Raw genomic sequence first — 20,653 nt, 5'->3', positions numbered from 1 at the left:
GGTTGAACAATAGTTTACTCGTGCTATGAATTGTGTTTATATTTTTTAAAATTTACATTTCCCCTGTTTTTAAAAGGGAACCAAGAAAAGGAAAACATTCATGAACATATTGGCCTAATCATTGTAACAAATTGTTTCTTAAGCCATTGCATACGTGGAATAAGGAAAAGCAAGATAAATCAGAAAACTACCCAGCGCAACTAGCCAAACCCTGTTACAAGGAGAAGCTAGGCAGCCCAGAAGAAGGAGTGCTCACAGCCTGCCTTCCATGGTCCTGGGAACCGGGGGCCAGGTACTTCCTGTAATGCCTTCCTCCGCCCTGCCCGGCGCTTGGTGGGTGAGACCCACAGGGAGTTAGTTGCCCATCAGGCAGTGTGGGTGAGAGTGAGTTTCTAAGTCTAGACCTCATAGAACTCATCCTGCCAGTGAAACTACATACTTTCTTTCCTCACTTGTTTTTGGTATTTTTAGTTAAAGGAGGATGGTGAATAAAGAAAAAAATAACACTCAGTGTTTCTCTTTTTTTTAAAAAAAAGGTATATAGTATTACTAGTCTACCAATAAAATATTGGTGTGGATTAAAAAATTTATTTTTTAAACTAATGAAGTAAAATCTTAATTAACCAGAATCCTTAATTTAACAGGGTTTCCACCCTTTGGGAGGCATGATTTTTGAATCACATATTGTAGCAAGAAAGCCAGTGTTAGAAATTTTGTAAAATTGGGTTTATCTCATTATTTTTGTAGTTTATTATTTTGGAATGAAACTCTAGAAGTGTGGTAACTGATGCTGAGCTGATTTGATTGAAAAATACTTCAGTGATTTCAAACCGGTGTAGCTTGTCTTGAAGATGTCTGTGGAGCTGACATGAAAATTAACTGAGTACTCCAAGCAGCCCGATAACTGAAGTGCTGCTGTTCATCCACTCACTTTTCGATCTGGAACTGGGAATTTTGCCATTTGGGATTCTCTTTTCTGAGATAAAGGTAGCAATTCCTCAGAAGTGCAAATAACTCTCTAAAGCAGAAACAGGCTGTGAGCACTCACAAATGCATAAAGCTCTAGGGACTCCACTGCTGTAACCAGCAGAATCAGAAAAGGGCTAGCTTTCCTTTTCCAGAGTCAGGAAAGGAGAGCAAAGCAGAGGCTTTCTTTGGTCCATGTACTAGACTAGGTAGCTTTGGGAAAGAGAAGCTTGGGAGTTCAGGTTGCTCAGAGATATTTGCATGCCCCACCCCTCTCTGCAAACAAAGAGGCTGAAAAGCAAGTTTGAAAGAAAGTTATTTATTTATTTATTATTTTTTATTGATTATAGGGAGTGAGGGTTGGGAGAGGCACAGGCACATCAATTTGTTGTTATTTATGCATTCATTGGTTGATTTGGGTTTGTGCCCTGACTAGGGATTAAACCTGTAACCTTGGTGTATTGGGATGATGCTCTAACCAACTGAGCTACCCAGCCAGGGCAAGAAATTATTTTCTAATCCGCTCCCTTACTTGGCTCCCATGGTTGTATGTATGATAATGTTCCTTTTTAAAATTTTTTATTTTATTTTTTTGAGCTAACGAAAGCAGTTGCCAAAATCATAAAATAATTGCAAGGAATTCTTGAATGGTCATCAAATTCATTGTGCTGTTATCAACCAGAAGTAAGTCTGTCTAAAATGTGTGAGATATCAGACTTTTAAAAACAATTCTCTCTAGCCAGTTTCTGGTTTTGTTTTTCTTCCAACTTTTTCAGTATGTTGACTAACATAAATTGTTTATTTTGTAGTTTGTTTGTTTTTAAAAGATGTTAGGTACAGACAGAAAGGGAGAGAAATGAGAAGCATCAATTTTTCATTACAGCACCTTAGTTGTTCATTGATTGCTTTCTCATATGTGCCTTAACTAGGGAGCTATAGCTGAGCGAGTGACCCCTTGCTCAAACCAGCAACTTTGGGCTTAAGCCAGCGTCCATGGGCACATGTCTATGATCCCACACTCAAGCTGGGGACCTTGGGGTTTTGAACCTGGGTCCTCTGCATCCAGACCAACGCTCTATCCACTGTGCCACTGCCTAGTCAGGCTTCACTTTGTAGTTTTAAGAGTTTTCTTAAATCTGATATTGAGACATTCATCTATCATCTAGGCCAAGAGTACCCAAACTTTTTACACAGGAGGCCAGTTCACTGTCCCTCAGACCATTGAAGGACCGGACTGTAAAAAAAACTATGAACAAATCCCTATGCACACTGCACATATCTTATTTTAAAGTAAAAAAACAAAACGGGAACAAATGCAATATTTAAAATAAAGAACAAGCAAATTTAATTCAACAAACTGACCAGTATTTCAGTGGGAACTATGGGCCTGCTTTTGGCTAATGAGATGGTCAATGTCCAGTTCCATATTTGTCACTGCTAGCCGTAACGTGATATGACGCGCTTTCGGAGCTGTGACGCGTACTTCCCGCGTCACTGGAAGTAGTACTGTTCGTGAGCAACGCCTGTGCTTTGTGGCGCCGCCACATACAGTACTCCCGGAGCACAGGATGAGGATGCAGGATCCTCTCACTGACCACCAATGAAAGAGGTGCCCCTTCTGGAAGTGCGGCGGGGGCCGGATAAATGGCCTCAGGGGGCTGCAGTTTGGGGACCCCTGATCTAGGCAGTTTTTAATGTGATTGAGCAGATAATTCTTTACAATACCCCAGTAAATTCAACCAGGTAGCTTAGCCTCTCCTCAACTTTAAATTGAAAAGCTATGGAAATAGATCATTATTTAGATGGTTGTAATTTTTTTAATTATTTTTATTTATTCATTTTAGAGGAAGAGAGAGATGAAAGAGAGAGAGAGAGAGAGAGAGAAGTGGGGGGAGGAGAAGAAGCATCAGTTCCCATATATGCCTTTATCAGGCAAGCCCAGGGTTTTGAACCAGCAACCTTAGCATTCCAGGTCAACGCTTGATTCACAGCACTACCACAGGTCAGGCCTAGATGGTTGTAATTTTTTAAAAATATTTTTATATAGTATATGTTAGTTTAAAATATTACAAGTAAGTTTATAAAAATATACTGTAAGCATAGTGGCTATTTTAGTGTCTATTTAAAGTACCATGCTTTAGCACAAGGAGGGAGAAACGTGAGTTCTGTTATAACTGGAGTTCACAGGGGAAGTGGGAGAAGGAGAGAGAACCACTCTAAATGTTAAGTCAGCATATCCTCAGTGAATTTGAGGAAGACTTTATAGTGGGTGACATTGGAATTACTCCAGAGATTGGCTGATAACCGAAAATTGGGAATGTAGGTATTCATTTGAGAGAGAGGCAGAGAAAATTTGTGTGATTAGAATGAAAGCATCAAAGTTTAGGATATCACTGAGGAGCAGGGCATAGACTGGTGTGACTGGCATGTGTAGAGAGGTGTTTTAGAAGGGAATCATACTTCCTAGGGAAATTGGTCCTGGAAGAATTGGCGATCGTTCAGTAAAAGGGGGTGTTGGGGTAGAGATTAGAGCTGACCTTTACAGGGTATGTTTGGGGAATGCTGTCAAGTGGAATGCATGTGGCAGGCCTGCAGGGAGACAGTGGATAATTTTAGAGTAAATGTGGACCAGATTTTGGGGGAATTTTAATGCCAAAGCATGGATTTAGGGTTTATTCTGCAGCAGTAAAGAGCCATCAAATGCTTGTTATTTGAAAATACGGATAGTGTCATGAGAACCAGGGTTATAGATCAGATTTCTTTCCACGAGAAGGCTAGAGGGACAAGTTGTGGGAGAGACAGGGAGACAGTAAGTAGGCTTTTGTCAGAGGAAATAAGAGCAGACAGGAGAGAGCAGAGAGGCTGGAAGGATGTCTGACGTCACGGGTAGAATTTCCAACGGTGCATCCAGTCAAGACAACTGAGTTTTCCTACTTTTATATTCAAGCAATGTTGGGGTGAAAGATTCAGAAGATACCTAGAAGCAAGTCTGTGAAGACAAAAGTCTTTTATAGTTCTTATTTTTATTCTTTTATCTCACACGTGCAGGTTGGCGGGGGCAGCTGTGTTGCTGATGTGGGGCAGGCCCACTTCTGGTTTAGATGCGCGTTATTTGGTTTCCATCTCTCTTCTTTCAGTGAATGTACTTTAACCTTTTTGGTTCCAGAAATCATGATTTAGGGTACATTTTTAGGTAGTTTAAATAGACTGATCAGATTTTGAGATTTTTCAGTAGTTAGAGCTTACATCTAAAATTGGATTTTCCCCTCCTTGGCATTTGAAATGAGAAATAAAAATGATCGTCTTGAGTTGGCATGCCAGGACACTCCCAGTAGAATAGGCTGAAACTAAAGTAAATGCTGTTTTGGGTGCCTGGTAATCTTTTAATTATGAAATAAGCCTTTTGATTTTAATCTTCCAGAATGTACAGTACTGATCCATGAAAACAGCCTGTTTAAAGTTCACATCCTGCTGACTCTTTCAGATGGAAAGCTTCCACCTCTACTCCATATTTTGCAAGCTGAAAGTAAAAATATCATTAATCTTGTCTCTGTTCCATCATTGCCTATAAAAGACTTGGGTTTGGAGGCAGTCCTGAGCCACAGAGGCAGTAGCCCAGAGCGAGTGCTTAGGTTTCTGGAGACAGAACTGAGGTTAGGGGGTCACAGCCTGTTGACTGAACCTTATTCTGGGAGTGAGTTGAGAGACTTATGCTTTCTTTATTCATTTTCCCTGTCATCACTTCTTCTTGACCTGTCCTCGTCTGCCTCAAGCATGTCCATATGCACAGCAAAACTGGAATGCTGATAACTTGTATTGCTTTTGTTCTTTTGTGACATCTGAAACAGTTTGTACAATGAAGACAGAAACCTGCTTCGAATCAGAGAGAAGGAAAGACGCAACCAGGAAGCTCACCAAGAGAAAGAGGCATTTCCTGAAAATATTCCCCTTTTTGGAGAGCCCTACAAGGTATTTATTGTATACTAGAAAGTGTGATTTATCATCATATTTAACTCTGTGATGAAAGTAAGTTTGAGCCTGACCAGTGGCACAGTGGAGAGAGCATAGGTCTAGGATGCTGAAGACCCAGGTTCAGAACTCCAAAGTCGCCGGCTTAAGCACAGGGTCACTTGCTTTAGTATGGGATCATAGACATGACATGACCCCAAGGTCGCTGGCTTGAGCAAGGGGTCACTGGCTCAGCAGGAGCCTCCAGTCAAGGCACATGTGAGAAAACAATCAGTGAACAGCTAAGGCACTGCAACTATGAGTTGATGCTTCTCATCTCTCCCCCTTCCTGTCTGTCTGTCTGTTTGTCTGTCTCTCTATTTAAAAAAAAAGGGGGGGGGAAGAGAGTTTGAACAAGGGCCACACTATGAAATAAGAAACTTATCCTGGAGCTTGTTTCTGAAAACAAAATATGAAAATTCTCTGAACCTTGTTAGTCAAAATTACCAGTTTGTGGTTTTCTTTTGTAATGTCAGTGTTCTGTATATAGTAATATTTGTCCATAACAGGCTTCTCAACAAGGGAATTGAGTTTAAATTTCACGTTAAATTCTGTTACACGTTAAACCGAGGTGTTTTTTTTTTATTGTGTTATATGTAACTTGGTTTATTGAGTGTTGGCTTTTCTGAGACTGTTTTTCAGTATCTAACTTTGCTGTCTTGTTTTTTGTTTTTCCCAGACAGAAAAAGGTGATGAGCTATCCAGTCGAATACAGAACATGTTGGGAAACTATGAAGAAGTAAAGGAGTTACTTAGTACCAAGTCCCACACTCACCACTTGGACACTTCTGAAAGCAGGCTGGGAAAGCCAAGATACCCTCTGTTTCCTGAGAAGGGGAGCAGCATTCCACCCCACTCCTTCAACACAAGTGTCCATCACCAGCCTGTTAGCACTCCCGCCTCTGGACCACTTCCTGTTGGTAACATTAGCCACAATCCAAAGACGGCACAGCCGAGAATGGAACCGATGCCAAGTCTCCATGTCAAAAGCTATGGAGGCCCGGGCAGCCAGCACGTGACCCAAGATCGCCTTGGTCAGGAGGGGTACAGCTCTAGTCATCACAAAAATGGTGACTGCAGAGCTGATGGAGACCGCTGTGCTTCGATGACAGACTCAGCCCCAGAGAGGGAGCTTTCTCCCTTACTCTCCACTCTACCTCCCCCAGTACCCCCTTTGTCACCTGTACATTCCAGCCAGCCAACTCTTCCCAGGACACAAGGAGGCAACAAGGGTCACGGCAGTAACAACAGTAAAGGCTACTGCGCCACCAAATCTTCCAAGGACCTGGCGGTAAAGGTCCGCGAGAAAGAGACCCCGAAGGACAGTTTGGTGGCAGTCTCCAGTCTGGGGGTAGCCCCTCCCCAGCCACCTTCTCAGTCTTTCCCCCCTCCCCCCCTCCCCTCCAAAAGCATTGCAATGCAGCAGAAGCCCACGGCTTACGTCCGGCCCATGGATGGTCAAGATCAGGCTCCCAGCGAGTCTCCAGAGCTGAAACCACGGCCGGAGGATTACCGGCAGCAGACCTTTGAAAAAACAGACTTAAAAGTGCCTGCCAAGGCCAAGCTCACCAAGCTGAAGATGCCATCTCAGTCAGTTGAGGTGAGTGGAATTTCCTCTCTGGGCAGTTCTGGTGTGAAGAGCTGGATGTTCTGGAGAGTTGGGGGCAGGGATGTCAGTAACTTTTGGGTAAGGAATTTCTTTTTTGGCCTTAGGATGTTGTTGACCTACAAAAAAACTCAGGTCTGAGACAGAATACTGATGGAAGATATTGAAATGTGGTTTGCAGAGAGATTAAAAAAATTTTTTTTTATTGGGCCATAATTTACATCTAGTAAAATATAGAGATTGTAATAAGAGTATGGTTTGCTGTGTTTTGAAAAGTATGTATAGCTGTACAACCCACAACAAGGACATTTCTATCAGAAAATTTCAAAGAATGTTTTGAGTTGTCTCATTTTTAAATTTTGTTTGTTGTTTATTTGCCTTGGGGAACACTGGCTATTTTTTGTAAAGAAAAGGATTATTTTGGTTCCTCAGCCCCAGTTAGTTTACTTTGAGGTCCAAATCTTTAAAAAAGTAAACATAGGGTCAAAATGTTGAAGGCAAAGTATTTTTAAAAAATTATTCCTTGTAAATTGTAAAAAAAACTTTGAAACTAAGGTTTTATTCTAATATATTTTATACTTACTACCTAAGAAAGGAGAATGGGGTGTGGTGACATGAGAGTGAGTTACAAATAAAATACAGAATGTTTTTCAACTGTGGCTTTTTCAATTAACCATAATACTATATCTTTTTGAAACAAAGAACAAGTTCCTTTTTTTGCCCCTTTGATAATGTGTGCAGCAGTGTGTTTAAATGAGGTGAATCAGCACACATCATATCACTGAAATTCTAAATAAATACCATTGACTCGAAAGTTCAGGTTAGTAGTGTAAAAGTAAAATGTTGAATTTTTAAAGCTTGTCTGTTAAGTTAGTCTATGGTTTTGTTACATCTATTGTATAAACATTCTAATGTGCATACCATACCCATTGTTCAAAGACTTGTGTGCACCTAGATAGCAATCTTACATAGTGTACTAGAAGGTAAAATTCCTTAACTTAAAAAAAATAAAACAAAACAAAAAACCAGATTCCAGAATCCTTAGCTGGAAAGATAATCCTTATCTTCAAGGAGAAAAATCTGTTCCTTGGTGGTGTCCGTTTTTGTTTTAGAAGAGATTAGGTTCCGTCTGCAGTGTCTCCAGATGCCTTCAGAATGGGACTTGTTTGGTGGCTAAGGAAAAATGAGAAAGGGGTGTGTAAAGCAAGTGGTAGAAATGACCAAGCTGGCAGTATGAGCGAGCCATTTATTGAACATTTTGTACAGCTGTGGGATTTAGGGGGAGGGAGCAGAATGAAGGTGGGAAGAATAAAGTGAGATCTTCTTCCTCCAAAGGAGGGCCAGGCAGCCTGCCTTATAACTAAGACAGCAAAGAACTTAATGGGATTGGCTTTGCTTTATTTGTCAAATAGGATCTGTTCTATTTTCCTAGTTCAAAAAAAAGAAAAGAAAAAGATAAGGGGACAACTTAACATTCATTCTTTAAAACAAAAACAAAAACAAAAAAAAACCAACAACACTAAAATACCGAAAATTGCTTGAAAACAATTTAAAGACAAAATTACAAGTGTTTGCATTGCCCACCAAATACCCAACCATATGCTTGAGTGCAGACAAAGCAGGATGCCAAAGAAGTTCTGCCCCAGGATAAATGACAGCTTGCACACATGAAAGGAATAGAGGACAACTGAGTACAAACTATCTGCTACTAGGTGCTTGAGAAAGGGTCAGGTGTCATCCTGAAGACAGTGAACCTATGGAAGTTCAGCCAGTAGGCTTTCTGGTAGCCTTTCAGGAAAGAGAATGCTATTTTACTTTTTGCTTTCTTGGTGAAAATAAAAGATAAGCTGAGTTGAGATTTCTCCAAGGTATTATTTAATACATAATTTCAAACATAGGACTATGTTAGAGAGCCCTTGCATATTTTCTGAGTGGAGATTTGAAATGGACAAAATCCTCCATAAGCTTAGTGATTGGAGAAGGGGGATTTCCTGGCACAAATGCACCTGCTATCAACAGTTGAGTAGATATAAACTTCATCTTTGGCCTGTGTCTGCAGTCAGCCTTCATTTTAATTCTGTGGCTCTTTCTGGTTTCTGCTCAGGGCTCTCATGTTAGTGGCAGCTGCGGTGGCAGCCCCCTTGGAGCCCGTGGGCTGGTTTGGGGAGCAGTGGTGAAGCTAAGGGTCAGGTTGATGGAGGGCTCAAGATGTCCTTGGTGAGGAGAGTTAGGAGCCAAGAGCTTGGAATAAAAGGGAACTAAATCTTTGATATAGGGGTATTGGTACTCCCTGGTTATGTTTTGAATTTGAGTTTAGCTCTTTTATAATTTTTTAATTAATTTCTTTTTTTTTTTAAAGAAAGAAAGAGTAGGGGTTGGGGGGTAGGGGAGGAGAGAGAGATTTGCTGTTTCACTTATCTGTGTATTCTCTGGCTGAATCTTGTATGTGCCCTGACTGGGGATTGAACCCACAACCTTGGCATATCAGGACCACGCTCTAACCAACTGAGCTACCTGGCCAGAGCTGATTTAGCTCTTTTAAGTAAGACTCACATTCACGTAGTACTTACATACTTAGCATTAATTTTCTGTTTACACACCCAGTTAAATGGGTCTATTTTTATGTTTTTAAGAAAATGTAGATGAAATTTAAAATCTCAAAGTTAATATTCTGATGACTCTAAGGAGAATATAGAGATGGGGGACAAAAAGCAGGGAGTTAAACACAAAGCAGGTGAACTTTGAATATAGACCTAGAATATTAGCCTGACCTCTGGTGGCACAGTGGATAAAGCATCAACCTGGAACACTGAGGTTGCCGGTTCGAAACCATAGGCTTGCCCAGTCAAGGCACATACGGGAGCTGATGCTTCCTGCTCCTTCTCCCCCACTTCTTTCTCTCATTCTTTTTCTCCCCCCCCCCCTCTCAAAATGAATTAATAAATAAAATTAATTAAAAAAAAAAAAGAACTAGAATATTAGCAATATCCTGAGCTGTTTGTGGTGTTGGTGCCAAAGGACCCAGATGAGAGGCAGAAGAGGAAGTTGGCTGTTGGTAAGAGCTGTGATGTGGGGGCTGGGGCAGCTAAGTGGTTTTTCTCTATTTGCTTAATTTGTCCTCAGGCAAGTCAGAGGAGGCTCTTTTCCCCTGTGTTCTGGTTGTGAGGGTTCTGTGGTTTGCTTCACTGCTCTCCCTTCCCTTCTGCTTCCATGAAACCATACTTTTTAAATATGAACTGAAATGGAACAGTCATCTGGCCTGTTCGGTGTGTCTTCATGCTCAAGCCACAGAAGTGTGGATTCCTCACACTACTTTCTGTCCTTTCACTTCGTGGGAAATACATGATTTGTATATTTTAGTTGTTTCTTCCAAAAAATTGATGTTCTTTTCTGGGATAAGTCATTCTTCACATTTAAAACTTACTCTTCCCTAAAATGCCATAGGAAAAAAATTGTCAAAATGTCAATATTCTGACTAAATAGAGGCCTGCGCTGCAAGAATCTGTACTCAGTTTGCTCTGGGTGTGTCCGTTTTAGTTTTGCGTCAACTGGAAGATGTATAGGAGCTTAAAATGACCCATCTGAGGGCACAGCCAGTACTCGCTAATCTCATGTGGATAACTTCCAGCTGTAGAGTTAGCTCCACATGGGAGATGGGCCTGCCCAAGTGGAAGGTGGAAGGCCCTTTATATTTTTCTTTTCTGCCTAAAGGTAACAAAGAAGAGCGAGAGAAAACAACGGAGTCCCTGTGTGAGTGAGTGTTCATGAGCATGGACAGGGAGGGACTGCTTACATGCAGAATTTATGAAATAAGCATTTTATTAAAAGGAAGAAATGGAATAAGCCAAGATAGGCATGTAAAATTGTATACTGGATTTAGAATGTTAAAGCTAGACATACAGCCCTTTCATTTTGCAAATAAGGCCTAGAAGGTTGAAGTCACTTCACTTTGCTAATATTTATAATTAATAGCAAAGCCAGAGCTAGAACTCCCAGTTTTATGGTCTTTGTACTTTTGCTTGTTGTTAACTATAACTAAAGGCCATCAGAGGATTTTGAGCAGGGGAATGATAGCGTTATTGAGAAAGATCATTCTGGCCTGACCTGTGGTGGCACAATGTTCGGAATATCAGCCTGGAACACTGAGGTCACCAGTTCGAAGCCCTGGGCTTGCTTGGTCAAGGCACATATAACAAGCAATCAAGTATTTAGAACAACTAAAGGTGAAGCAACTATGAACTGATGCATCTTGCTCTTCTGCCCTGGCACCCTACCCCACTGCCACCTCCTCTCTGTAAAAATCAATAAATAATATCTTTTAAAAAAAGAAAAGAAAAAGATCATTCTGGCTCCTTGGTGGAAAATGACGTGGAGGGGCAAGGGTGAGTAGAAACTGGGCAAGCAGTTAGGGGTGGGGCATGGTGGCGATGTGATGGCTGGGAGCTAGGATGGTAGCAGTGTACATAATTAGAATGGAGGTAATTCCAGGTATATTTAGCAGGGAACTGGGTAGGGCTTTGTGATTGATTGAGATGGTAATGGGCCTGAGGTGAGGGGACAGCAAGGCATCAGTGGAGGTTGGTAGGTTTTTTTATTTGAAAGGTAGTTTATGGGATGATACTAGCTGTTTGCGATGGAGTTGACTTGGGTGGAACAGATTTGGAGGGAAAACCAACAGCTCTGGATACATCATGTATTAAGTTTGAGATGCCATTACAGGGGACCCTCGTGTTATAACACAGTTTCGTTCCTATGACAGTTACATACCTGGAATTTTGGTGTATGTCGAAACACACCCTAGCCGTAGCCACTTACCTATCCTAACACAGTTGTAAAATCATAATCTAAAACATAAAAACACAACTAAGCCACAGAAGAAGGAAAAGGACATAGATACACTGTACTGTGCATTCTTCTGCCGTGCGCAAACTAGTTTGCCCACATAGTCCGTAAGTACAGCACTAACAACAAAACCTGAAACACTCATGTCTTGATTTTTAAAAATTTTAATGGAAGTGAGCATCATAAACTCGAAGCATCATATGTCAAGATTGTCGTAATCCGAGGACCCCTTGTATATATCAAGGTAAGACTTGACAGTTGGCAGTCGTAGGTAGTAGACCAGCTTAGAGAAAATGATCAGACTGGAGGTAATAAATTTGGAATGCGCATGTATTAGGTATTTAAGGCTGTGGGACTAGGCACGTGTACCTGAGAAGGCTGAATTAGATCCTTCCTGACCAGGTGTTACACATGCAAAGAAATGAGGACCTGTTAGGTCTTCAGAAGCAAAAACTGGAGATCATCTGGGAAACCTGAGAGTTCATACATTAGTGGAAATTACAGGTTTCTATTTTTTTACTTCGGGTTTGAAGTATACATAGAAATGGTACAATTACCTTAATTTACATCCCAGGTAACTCACTGGAAGCTAGCAGAATACTATCAATTTGCCATTACTTCTGTCTCCTTATATGGTCCTACTCCATTCTGCTCCAGATAAATTAGGCTTTGAATCTAGAGGTGTCTGATTTCCACAAAGCATTGCTCTTTGTGGCCTTTCAGGACATCATTTAGGAGCTTTTTCTAAATGCTTCCACCTGATTTCCAAGGCTGAGGTGTCACCCGCAGCTGTGAATTCATTGTTGGACTGCTTTAACTCATGGCAACTCTTAAGCTGAGCCTACTGTTTTCAATAAACCACCAGCCTAACAGTGTGAAGTAATAAGTAATGCACAGTGGGAAACTGTGGTAGTGATTCATTTGCATTCATACCTGCAAACAACCTATCCTACTTCCATATTTAGCTCTCATATTATCTTAGACCTTGAAAGAGGAACTTTCTTATGAAATAATCTAAGCTTGCAGGTAGATAACTTCCAGTCTGTCAGTGGTGTGTATCCTGCTGGTGGTGCACCACTCAAAAGACAAGAAGTGCGCTGTCCTCTATCTACATCGTCAGCTCAGCAACTTGTAACTCCTATATCTCAATCACTGCCTGTTTGCCAGGCCTAGTGCTGGTGAAGGATTCACAGTGGTGAGCAAAGCCAGGTGGTTCCAGTCCTGCTGGACCTTAAATATCTAGTTAGAAACTGACGTTATTCAAATAACCACTCAGATCTATGTGTGAGAACTTTTACAGGTGCTGTAAAGGAATTGACATACTTTATCAGATCGATAAAAAGAGGGCTGTGACTTCAAATGAGGGAGCTCAGAGAATTCCCCGAGGAAGTTCTGTTTGAGGAAGACCTGGACGAATAGAAGTGGCTGAAGTGAGGGCTGTCTTAGTCCGCCCAGGCTGCTATAACAGATTGCCACAGACTAGGGTGCTTGTAAAAAATGGAAGTGTACTTCTCACAGTCCTGGAGGCTGGAAGTCCAAGACCAAGGTACCAGAATGGTCATGTTCTCTTGAGGGACCCTCTTTTTTAGTTTTTTTAAGCTGGTGTCTTCTCATTGTGTCTTCACATGGTGGAAGGGATAGGGATCTCTTTGGGATTAATTTTATAAGGCAGTAATCCCTTATATATAATGAGGACTCTAAACTTATTACTTCAGAGCCCTGCCTCTTACTGTTATTATTTTTGCAGTTTAGGATTGCAACGTGAATTTCGGGAGCACATAAACATTGCTGTCCTAGCATAGCAGGTATGTTGGGGGTTAAGTAGCACCAGTGTTACAAACCAAGGGAACAGTATATACCAATGGCTCATGCCACATGATGTACAGAGACCATTACAACAAGTCCTTTCGGGTTGTGAGCCCAGTACTGTAGATCAAAGGGAAATTTTGTGTTCATTTTGGAACTTGACAGCACATCATAGTCACCTGAGGGAAGCCTGTTAAAAATACAAATTGCTGCCTGACCAGGCGCTGGCGCAGTGGACAGAGGGTCGGACTGGGACACAGAGGACCCACTTTCGAAACCCTGAGATAGCTGGCTTGAGCGTGGTATAGACATGTCCCCATGGTCACTGGCTTGAGCCCAAAGATTGTTGGCTTGAGCAAGGGATCACTTGGTCTGCTGTATCCCCCGGTCAAGGCACATGTGAGAAAGCAATCAATGAACAACTAAATGCCACAACGAAAAATTGATGCTTCTCATCTTTCTCCCTTCCTGCCTGTCTGTCCTTATCTCTTCCTCTCACTGTCTTTGTCACACACACATATAAATTGCTAAAAATTAATAATTCCCCAGGAGATTGATTCGGCAGGTTTACAGGTAGGCTCAATAATCTGTGTCTGATTCTCATGAGCTTTGTTCTAGAGCCAGGAAATGGAATCCGTTCCAGAAGAGCTAATAACAGGTCACAGGGAGTGAGAGAATGGCCCGGGTAGGTGTTCCAAGTGGGCCTCAGGCAAAGGATTACACTGAATCATGGGGCTTTTCTCTGGAGCAGGACAGGATGTAGCTTTTGGGAGGAAACAGGGACGAGGACCCAGACACTACTCTTCTCTTCCCCCACAGTTTATGTTTTCCTTTCTTGTGTTCCCAATATCTTTATGGTCATGGGGAAACTAAGATTGTGGTGTAACCTTACCCAGGTTTCCTAAAACTTTTTATTATAGTAACTTTTATAGTAAATTTAATTTAGATTCCATGACCGGTCTCAGTTAATTTCAGCAGGCCTACATGACTTAGGAGTGTTATGTTAGAAAAATGATAGCAAAGCAGAAAGGCTGTGTGTGTACACAGTTACCTGATGACTTGTGTGTCTGGATCAGAATACTTCCAGTCTGTGAGAAATAATGAATAATAAGTAACCTGTATCTTCTTAGAGGCTGGCTAAATTTGAGACCCCAAAATAGATAATAGAGTTTAAAAAGTAGTAGCAAGTGGCAAGTTTTACCAACAGAAGCTGCAAACAGCCTGAGGGCTAGGCTGGGCCTGTAGACTTTTTGTTTTGCATATAGAGTTTGGTCTCCCTGTCCCCACCCCCCTCTAGCGAATATTTACAAACTCGAGAATTTTGCTGAGAATTCTAATACTAAGTTTCACGAGCTATAGCTGAGTAGAAACTGCCACCTTTAATTTCCTCATCCTGGCAGATATTTGAGTTTGAAGAAATACTTTAAACTCTGAAGGACACATTTTAAATAACATAGTCAAACTAATTTTTAGAAGCTCTGAAACTGCTAGAAAGGAGTTAGTGCAAAGAATAGAATTGCTTATAGAAGCCCAATAAGAAAGCCAACAGCTGAACCGTGAAAATTTTTCTGGGTGATAGTAGAGTTGTTTTCTTTGAATGTTTTACTTGCTATTCCTTCTCAAAATGCCAGAAGTACACTTGGTACCAGGATCAGAAATTCCTGTTCCTCCTTGTTGTTTTCCCACTTGAGATGTTTGTGGAGGGTTATTGGATCCCCCCTGGGTCTCACGTTGTGCCTTTGCCAAGACACAGACACTCGGCTCTTCAGAGTCTTCCCAGGCACTGCTCTCCCAGGCTCTCGTGGAGCCAGGAGTCATTTTAGCTCTTCTCTAGATTGTTTTTTATTTTGAGCCAACTGATAATCTTCAGGGACAGAAAACCAGATATTCCAATGGGAGTCCTGTTGATGACTTGAGTTAGTGGCTGTGATTTTGGCTGGTTTGGTAGGGGGTGACCAATGCTTGTGAGACTTTTAAGCAGAATTCCTTTTAAGAGAGGATCCTGGTTCATGTTATCATAACAAGTTTATTTTTTGGCCTTATATCGCTTTTTTTCCATTGCCAGCGTCTATTTGAAAATAATTAGTTCCAAGGTTAACTTTGCTGCATGTTCATATTTTCCAAGAACTTTATAAGTAGCTATTTTTATGTTGATGTTGTTCCTTTCTTTAATTGTTGAAATTGGTAGGTTGGCATTTTTTCCCCCTCACAGAGATTCAGGGTGCACATACACCATTAGTTTTTCTCTTGAACTTGTATGTAATTCCCTGCTAAAGCTTGACCTACTTTCTCTCCACATTTTTCCCCCCTAACCCTGTGGTAATTTGTCAAGCCCATGCTAATCTCTTTAATCCTTTGGTTGAAGGGTTTTGAGGTTTAATGTTTTAATCTAGGGGCCTCCCTATTTAAGTAATTAGAGGTCCTATTTCTAGCTGTGTCCCTTAGATTAATCACCTTAGGGTTTTGCTGTTGTTTTGATTTACAAATAATAGAACTCTGATAATTCACATAGGCAAGAATTTGAAGCATGAGTTAAGAAAGGAAAGCATTCTGGGTTCTGATTTCTTGCAGTCATTCTTAGAAACTCATGCTTTATAGATTCTCCTTTTTCTTACTGATCAGTTTTTTAAATATAGTACTTCACCCTAAAGCAAATATATGCTATTGCATTTTAGGGATAAACAGTTTTGTTTTGTTTTTACAGAATTTTGTGCTGTAATTTAAAATTTCTTCCAACATTTTTTATGCTTGAGAACATGTTAACTGGTGAAAATTCTTTTGCCTATTATTAAACAATCTGGAAATTCTTACAAAATTTAGAATACTCTTTCCTGTCAGGAACAATTTGGTCATAGAGAAATTCACATTTTTTACATTCTGGGTTTCTGCCTTTTCAGTCAGTGAAAGAGTGAATGAGAGAAAAACACTTGCACACTAAATTTAGTATGTAGTGTAAAAAATAAAGTATAATCAGTATGGAACTATTGATTGTAGAGAGCTCACACTGTTCTCTTGTTCACTTATGGTGGGAACTGTTCCATGTGCTTTACGTGTATTAATTCAGAAATCCTCAACCCTCCCATGTGATAGGCACTATTATTATTGCTATTTAATTGAGAGTCTTACAGAGGTACAGAGAGATTCATTTGTCCAAGCTTACTGAGCCCTTAATTAAATATTGGATAAATCCAGATCCAGGTATTCTGGCTCTAGTCCCACCCTTAAGTCTGACATCTACATTATGTTACCTTTTAAGAGGATGCTGTCAATTTTTTTAGAATTGACTTTTGAAGTACTTGGATATTGGTGAGAGCATTAGGGAAAGAAGAGACATGGAGGCGACACATGGTGAGAGTCTCGTAGGAGAAGCTGGGCCTGTGGTTCGAGTAGATGGGATAGAGCCTGGATGGAGCAGTGGGGAGGTGAGCCCAGTTTGTTTGTTTGTTTGTTTTTTAGTGCAAGAGAGAGGGAGGGTGACAGGAACAGAGAGACAGGAAGGGAGAGAGATGAGAAGCATCAACTTGTAGTTGCAGCACCTTGGTTGTTCCTTGATTGCTTTCTCGTATGTGCGTTGACTGTGGGGCTCTAGCCAAGCCAGTGACCTTTGGGCTCAAGCCAGCGACCATGGGTGGGGTCATGTCTATGATCCCACGCTCAAGCTGGTGACTTTGGGGTTTCGAACCTGGGTCCTCAGTGTCCTAGGCTGACATTCTATCCACTGTGCCACAACCTGGTCTGGCTGGAACCTGTTTTTTAAATTCTTTAATTGCTTATTGGGTAATTTATTCAAGAATCAGAGTCATTAATGAAAAGGAGAAATTATTTTGGCTTCATGGCAGACATCATGGTGTTAACAACTCTTGAGATCTTGGGCAAGGGATTTAACCTTGCTGTGTTTTCAGTTTATCCATATATATAGTGAGGCTACTAGATGGAGGCGTTCTATACGAAGTGCCTAGAACAGTGCCTAATACAATACATAATCAGAGCTCCAGAGGTGGTGGAGGGAATGATTAGAATTAAAATTTGAATTGGGCTTTAAGGAAAGGGGTCAGATTTATTTATTTATTTTTTTAAAAAAATATTTTTATTTATTCATTTTAGAGAGGAGAGACAGACAAACAGACAGACAGAAAGGAGGAGCGGGAAGCGTCAACTCCCATATGTGCCTTGACCAGGCAAGCCCAGGGTTTTGAACCGGCGACCTCCGCGCTTCTAGCTCGACACTTTATCCACTGCGCCACCACAGGTCAGGCGTCAGATTTAGATAGAAGGCTATCAAAGGGAGGAATTAGTGATGTTGAGAAAGTAGGGAGTCTCTAAACATTAACTTGTTTACTGGGGAATCCATGAGAAATGAGGTGGAATCAGATTTAAGGGACCAGGAATTCCCAGTTAAGGTGTTCTTGATGAATAAAACCCTAAAAATTTGAGTATGAAGTGTCAAAAATAAGCAAATGAAAAGCCTAGGAAAAGAAAGCATTTGCTTAGGGTAATCAAGCCTCTAAAAACTGGTTGACTTCTTTTTAAAGATTTTATTTATTGATTTTAGAGAGAGGAGATAGAGGGGATGGGGTGGGGAGCAGGAATCATCAACTGGCAGCAGTTCCCGTGTGTACCTTAACTGGGAAGCCCAGGTTTGTGAACCGGTGACTTCAGAATTCCAAGTTGATGCTTTATTCACTCTGCTACCATAGGTCAGGCAGATTTACTTTCTTTTTTCCTTTTTTTTAAATTTTAATTTTAATTTATTGTGTTAACATGGATTCAAGGGGCAGATTTACTCTTAAGAGACTGCATGGGGGATGGGGGGCATGATGTGGGGTGCAGAGGGTGTTACATTGAGTGGGACACTTGAAACCATGTCAACACAATAAATTAAAAAAACACAAAAACCAACTGGTTTACCAAGATGAGGGCAGCCCTGCCTCAGCAGTTCCCAGTTCCCAGCGGCCTGACGGCAGGGGGGCTGCAGGCCCGTCCCAGCAGAGTGCATTCTGGGTCTGGCAGTCCCTGGTGCACAAGTCTCACCAGAGAAAGGCATCTGCACTGGGAAATAATTCTGCTGCCTCCCCCGCCCTGTTTTAATTTCCAAAGCACTTGATTCTTTATCTCTCTCTCGGTTATCACAGCAACCGTGTGCCTTATGCAGGGAAGTTGGCACGAATCACTACTTTAAATGCCAGGGAACCCCGTCTCTTAAGTTGGATGACTTAAACTCATTAGTGTCAGAGATGGTGGGCACAAAACCAGGACCGTGGGCTTCTAGTTCTTGTGCTCTTTCTACCACACACACTTAAGGAAAGGTTTCATTTGTGTAACAGTTTTATTTATTTACTTATGGAATTTCTTGGGGTGACATTGGTTAATAAGATTATATAGGTTTTAGGTGTATGCTTTCATAATACGTCATCTGTATATTGTAATTGTGTCTTCACCACCTGTGTAACTTGTTTACAGTGTCAAGAGTTCTGTTTTTCTACCTGGCCTTGCCCTTCGTGTCAGCCCCGGATAAATCATGCAGTTGTTAGGTGTACGCTCAATTCAAATGAGAGGGTGATTAAAGCTCATTTTTGGTTGTGGTGGTTATATGTCTGCCCTGAGGCCTTTAAGTTTGCTTCTACCCTTTAGAGAGTGAGGCCACCAGGCATATAACTTTCCAGTTCTCTCAAACCTATGATGACTCAAAAAAAAAAAAAAATTCTTGTCTCACCCACCATTTACCTCTTTTCCTTTGATCTTAGAGAAGGCAGTGTTCTTTCTCTTGCCCTTCTACCTGCACCCCTTTTTCGGTTACTTTAAACCTTTCTCCCATCACTTGGCTCTTGTCTAACATTCTATACTTAGAGTCAGGCCTTTTCTTGCTGAAAGGGCAAAACAAACTCTTTCTCACTCCTTTGTCTTACTCTGATCACATCTGTCTTGCTCCCTTCACGGCCACAGCTCTGGAGCCAGGAGGTAAACTTTCTGCACCTGCTTCCTCTCCTCCCTGTGCTTTCTGAACCCAGGCGAAGCGGCTGGGCTTCCACCGCTCCGCTGCTCTGCCCTCGCGCCCCAGCGCCCCAGCGGACTCAGTCCAGGAATGCTCCTGAGTGTGGCCTGTTGGACTCCTCTGTGGCATTGGGCATTTTTGCCCACCGTCCCTTAAACACTACCCCCCTTTGTTGTCTGGTTTCCTCTGCCCCTCCGAACATGCCCTAATCGCCCTTGCAGCCCCCACACCCTCTCTTCCCTGCGCTCTGCTTTCAGCCATCTTTTCTCCTGCAGCTTGCCCCTGTGATCTCACCTGCGGTTAAGGCTTCAACTCCTGAAACACCACCAAGTTGATCTTTCTAGCCTGAAACTCTCAGGTTTTCTGAGCTCTAGATCCTTTTAGGTAACTACCTACTGGGACTTTTCTTGTAGATGTTGCAGAGGTGTCTCAACTTCAACCTGCCTACAGATTTGATTATGTCTGCCTTCCCCTGTACCTCTTAACACACAGCATTCTTCCTTCCCCTGGTGATCAGCTTCAGACCCTTTCTGTCCCCTTCTTTATCCTTTTGGTAACCGTGTCTTGTGGAGATCGTTTGGTAAGTATCTGTTAAAAGCCTTTCTTTTCTCTTTCTCACTGCCCTTTCTTTAATTCAGATTTTAAAATCACTTTCTTAAACAATTACAACTTCTTTATCGCCTGTCTTCCTCCCTTTTTCCTTCTCTCCCAACAATCTGCTACACTGTTCCACAAGGGTGATTTTTATCCTGTGAAAACCTGATCTAGTTTAGGAGCCTTGAGTCCCTTTTCATTACCTGCCGGAGAAAAATCCAGACGATCTCCAGTTGCCTTCTGATGAGACTCTTACCTGTCTCTGCAGGCGTGGGTTGTGGCCACCTGCTCGTGTCCCCTGGTCCCTGCTGTGGCCACGCAGGCTTTCAGGCCGACTTCCTCCTGTGCTTGTGGTGTCTGGACCTCTAGTCTCAGCACTTCTCCCCTGTGATATCCTCCTCGGTGTCTTTCTCCAGGTGGTAACATTTTGAGGGCAGGCTCATTTGTCTCATACGTCTGTTTGTCTTGTAACACAAGTGAAGACTGGGGTCAAATGGGCACCTTTCCTGCACTGTGCTCACAGCTCCAGGAGCTCTTACATAATTCACTTTGATCTGGAGTCTGAAAGATAATCTCTTATAAAATGTTTGTCAGAGCTAGGGGGAAATCAATTGGATACAGGACTGAATTTTCTACTTAGTTGTACTTGGATGGGAAGCAGGCATTAAGTTCAGCAATTTTGTGAAGGAATTGTTTGACTTACCATTTTCAGCCTGTGTTTTCTGGGTCATTTTAGGTATTGTATGTGGATCTGAAAATAAACTGTTTAATCCAATCATGAGGTGTTGTTAGTAGGGTTCTAGCCTCATAGTTATACTACTTGCTATTGCATTTGGAGC

The 20,653-nt window shown here is 41.6% G+C and overlaps 1 protein-coding gene across 4 annotated transcripts in view; it reads left to right on the top strand.

Moving 5' to 3' along the window:
* Positions 1-20,653, top strand: part of AFF1 (ALF transcription elongation factor 1) — a 208,351-nt gene that overhangs the window by 102,676 nt on the left and 85,022 nt on the right. For 3 of the 4 annotated variants that reach the window (XM_066279736.1, XM_066279735.1, XM_066279737.1), the window contains 2 exons: positions 4,815-4,935; positions 5,654-6,574. In XM_066279736.1, the coding sequence (XP_066135833.1) occupies positions 4,815-4,935; positions 5,654-6,574 (1,042 nt within the window). The remainder of the gene's footprint in view (positions 1-4,814; positions 4,936-5,653; positions 6,575-20,653) is intronic. The other variant, XM_066279738.1, reaches the window with a different exon arrangement.

This window comes from Saccopteryx bilineata, chromosome 5 (genome assembly GCF_036850765.1).
Source record: "Saccopteryx bilineata isolate mSacBil1 chromosome 5, mSacBil1_pri_phased_curated, whole genome shotgun sequence".
In the NCBI taxonomy this organism is placed as follows: domain Eukaryota; kingdom Metazoa; phylum Chordata; class Mammalia; order Chiroptera; family Emballonuridae; genus Saccopteryx; species Saccopteryx bilineata.
This window is presented reverse-complemented; position numbering and strand designations above follow the sequence as displayed.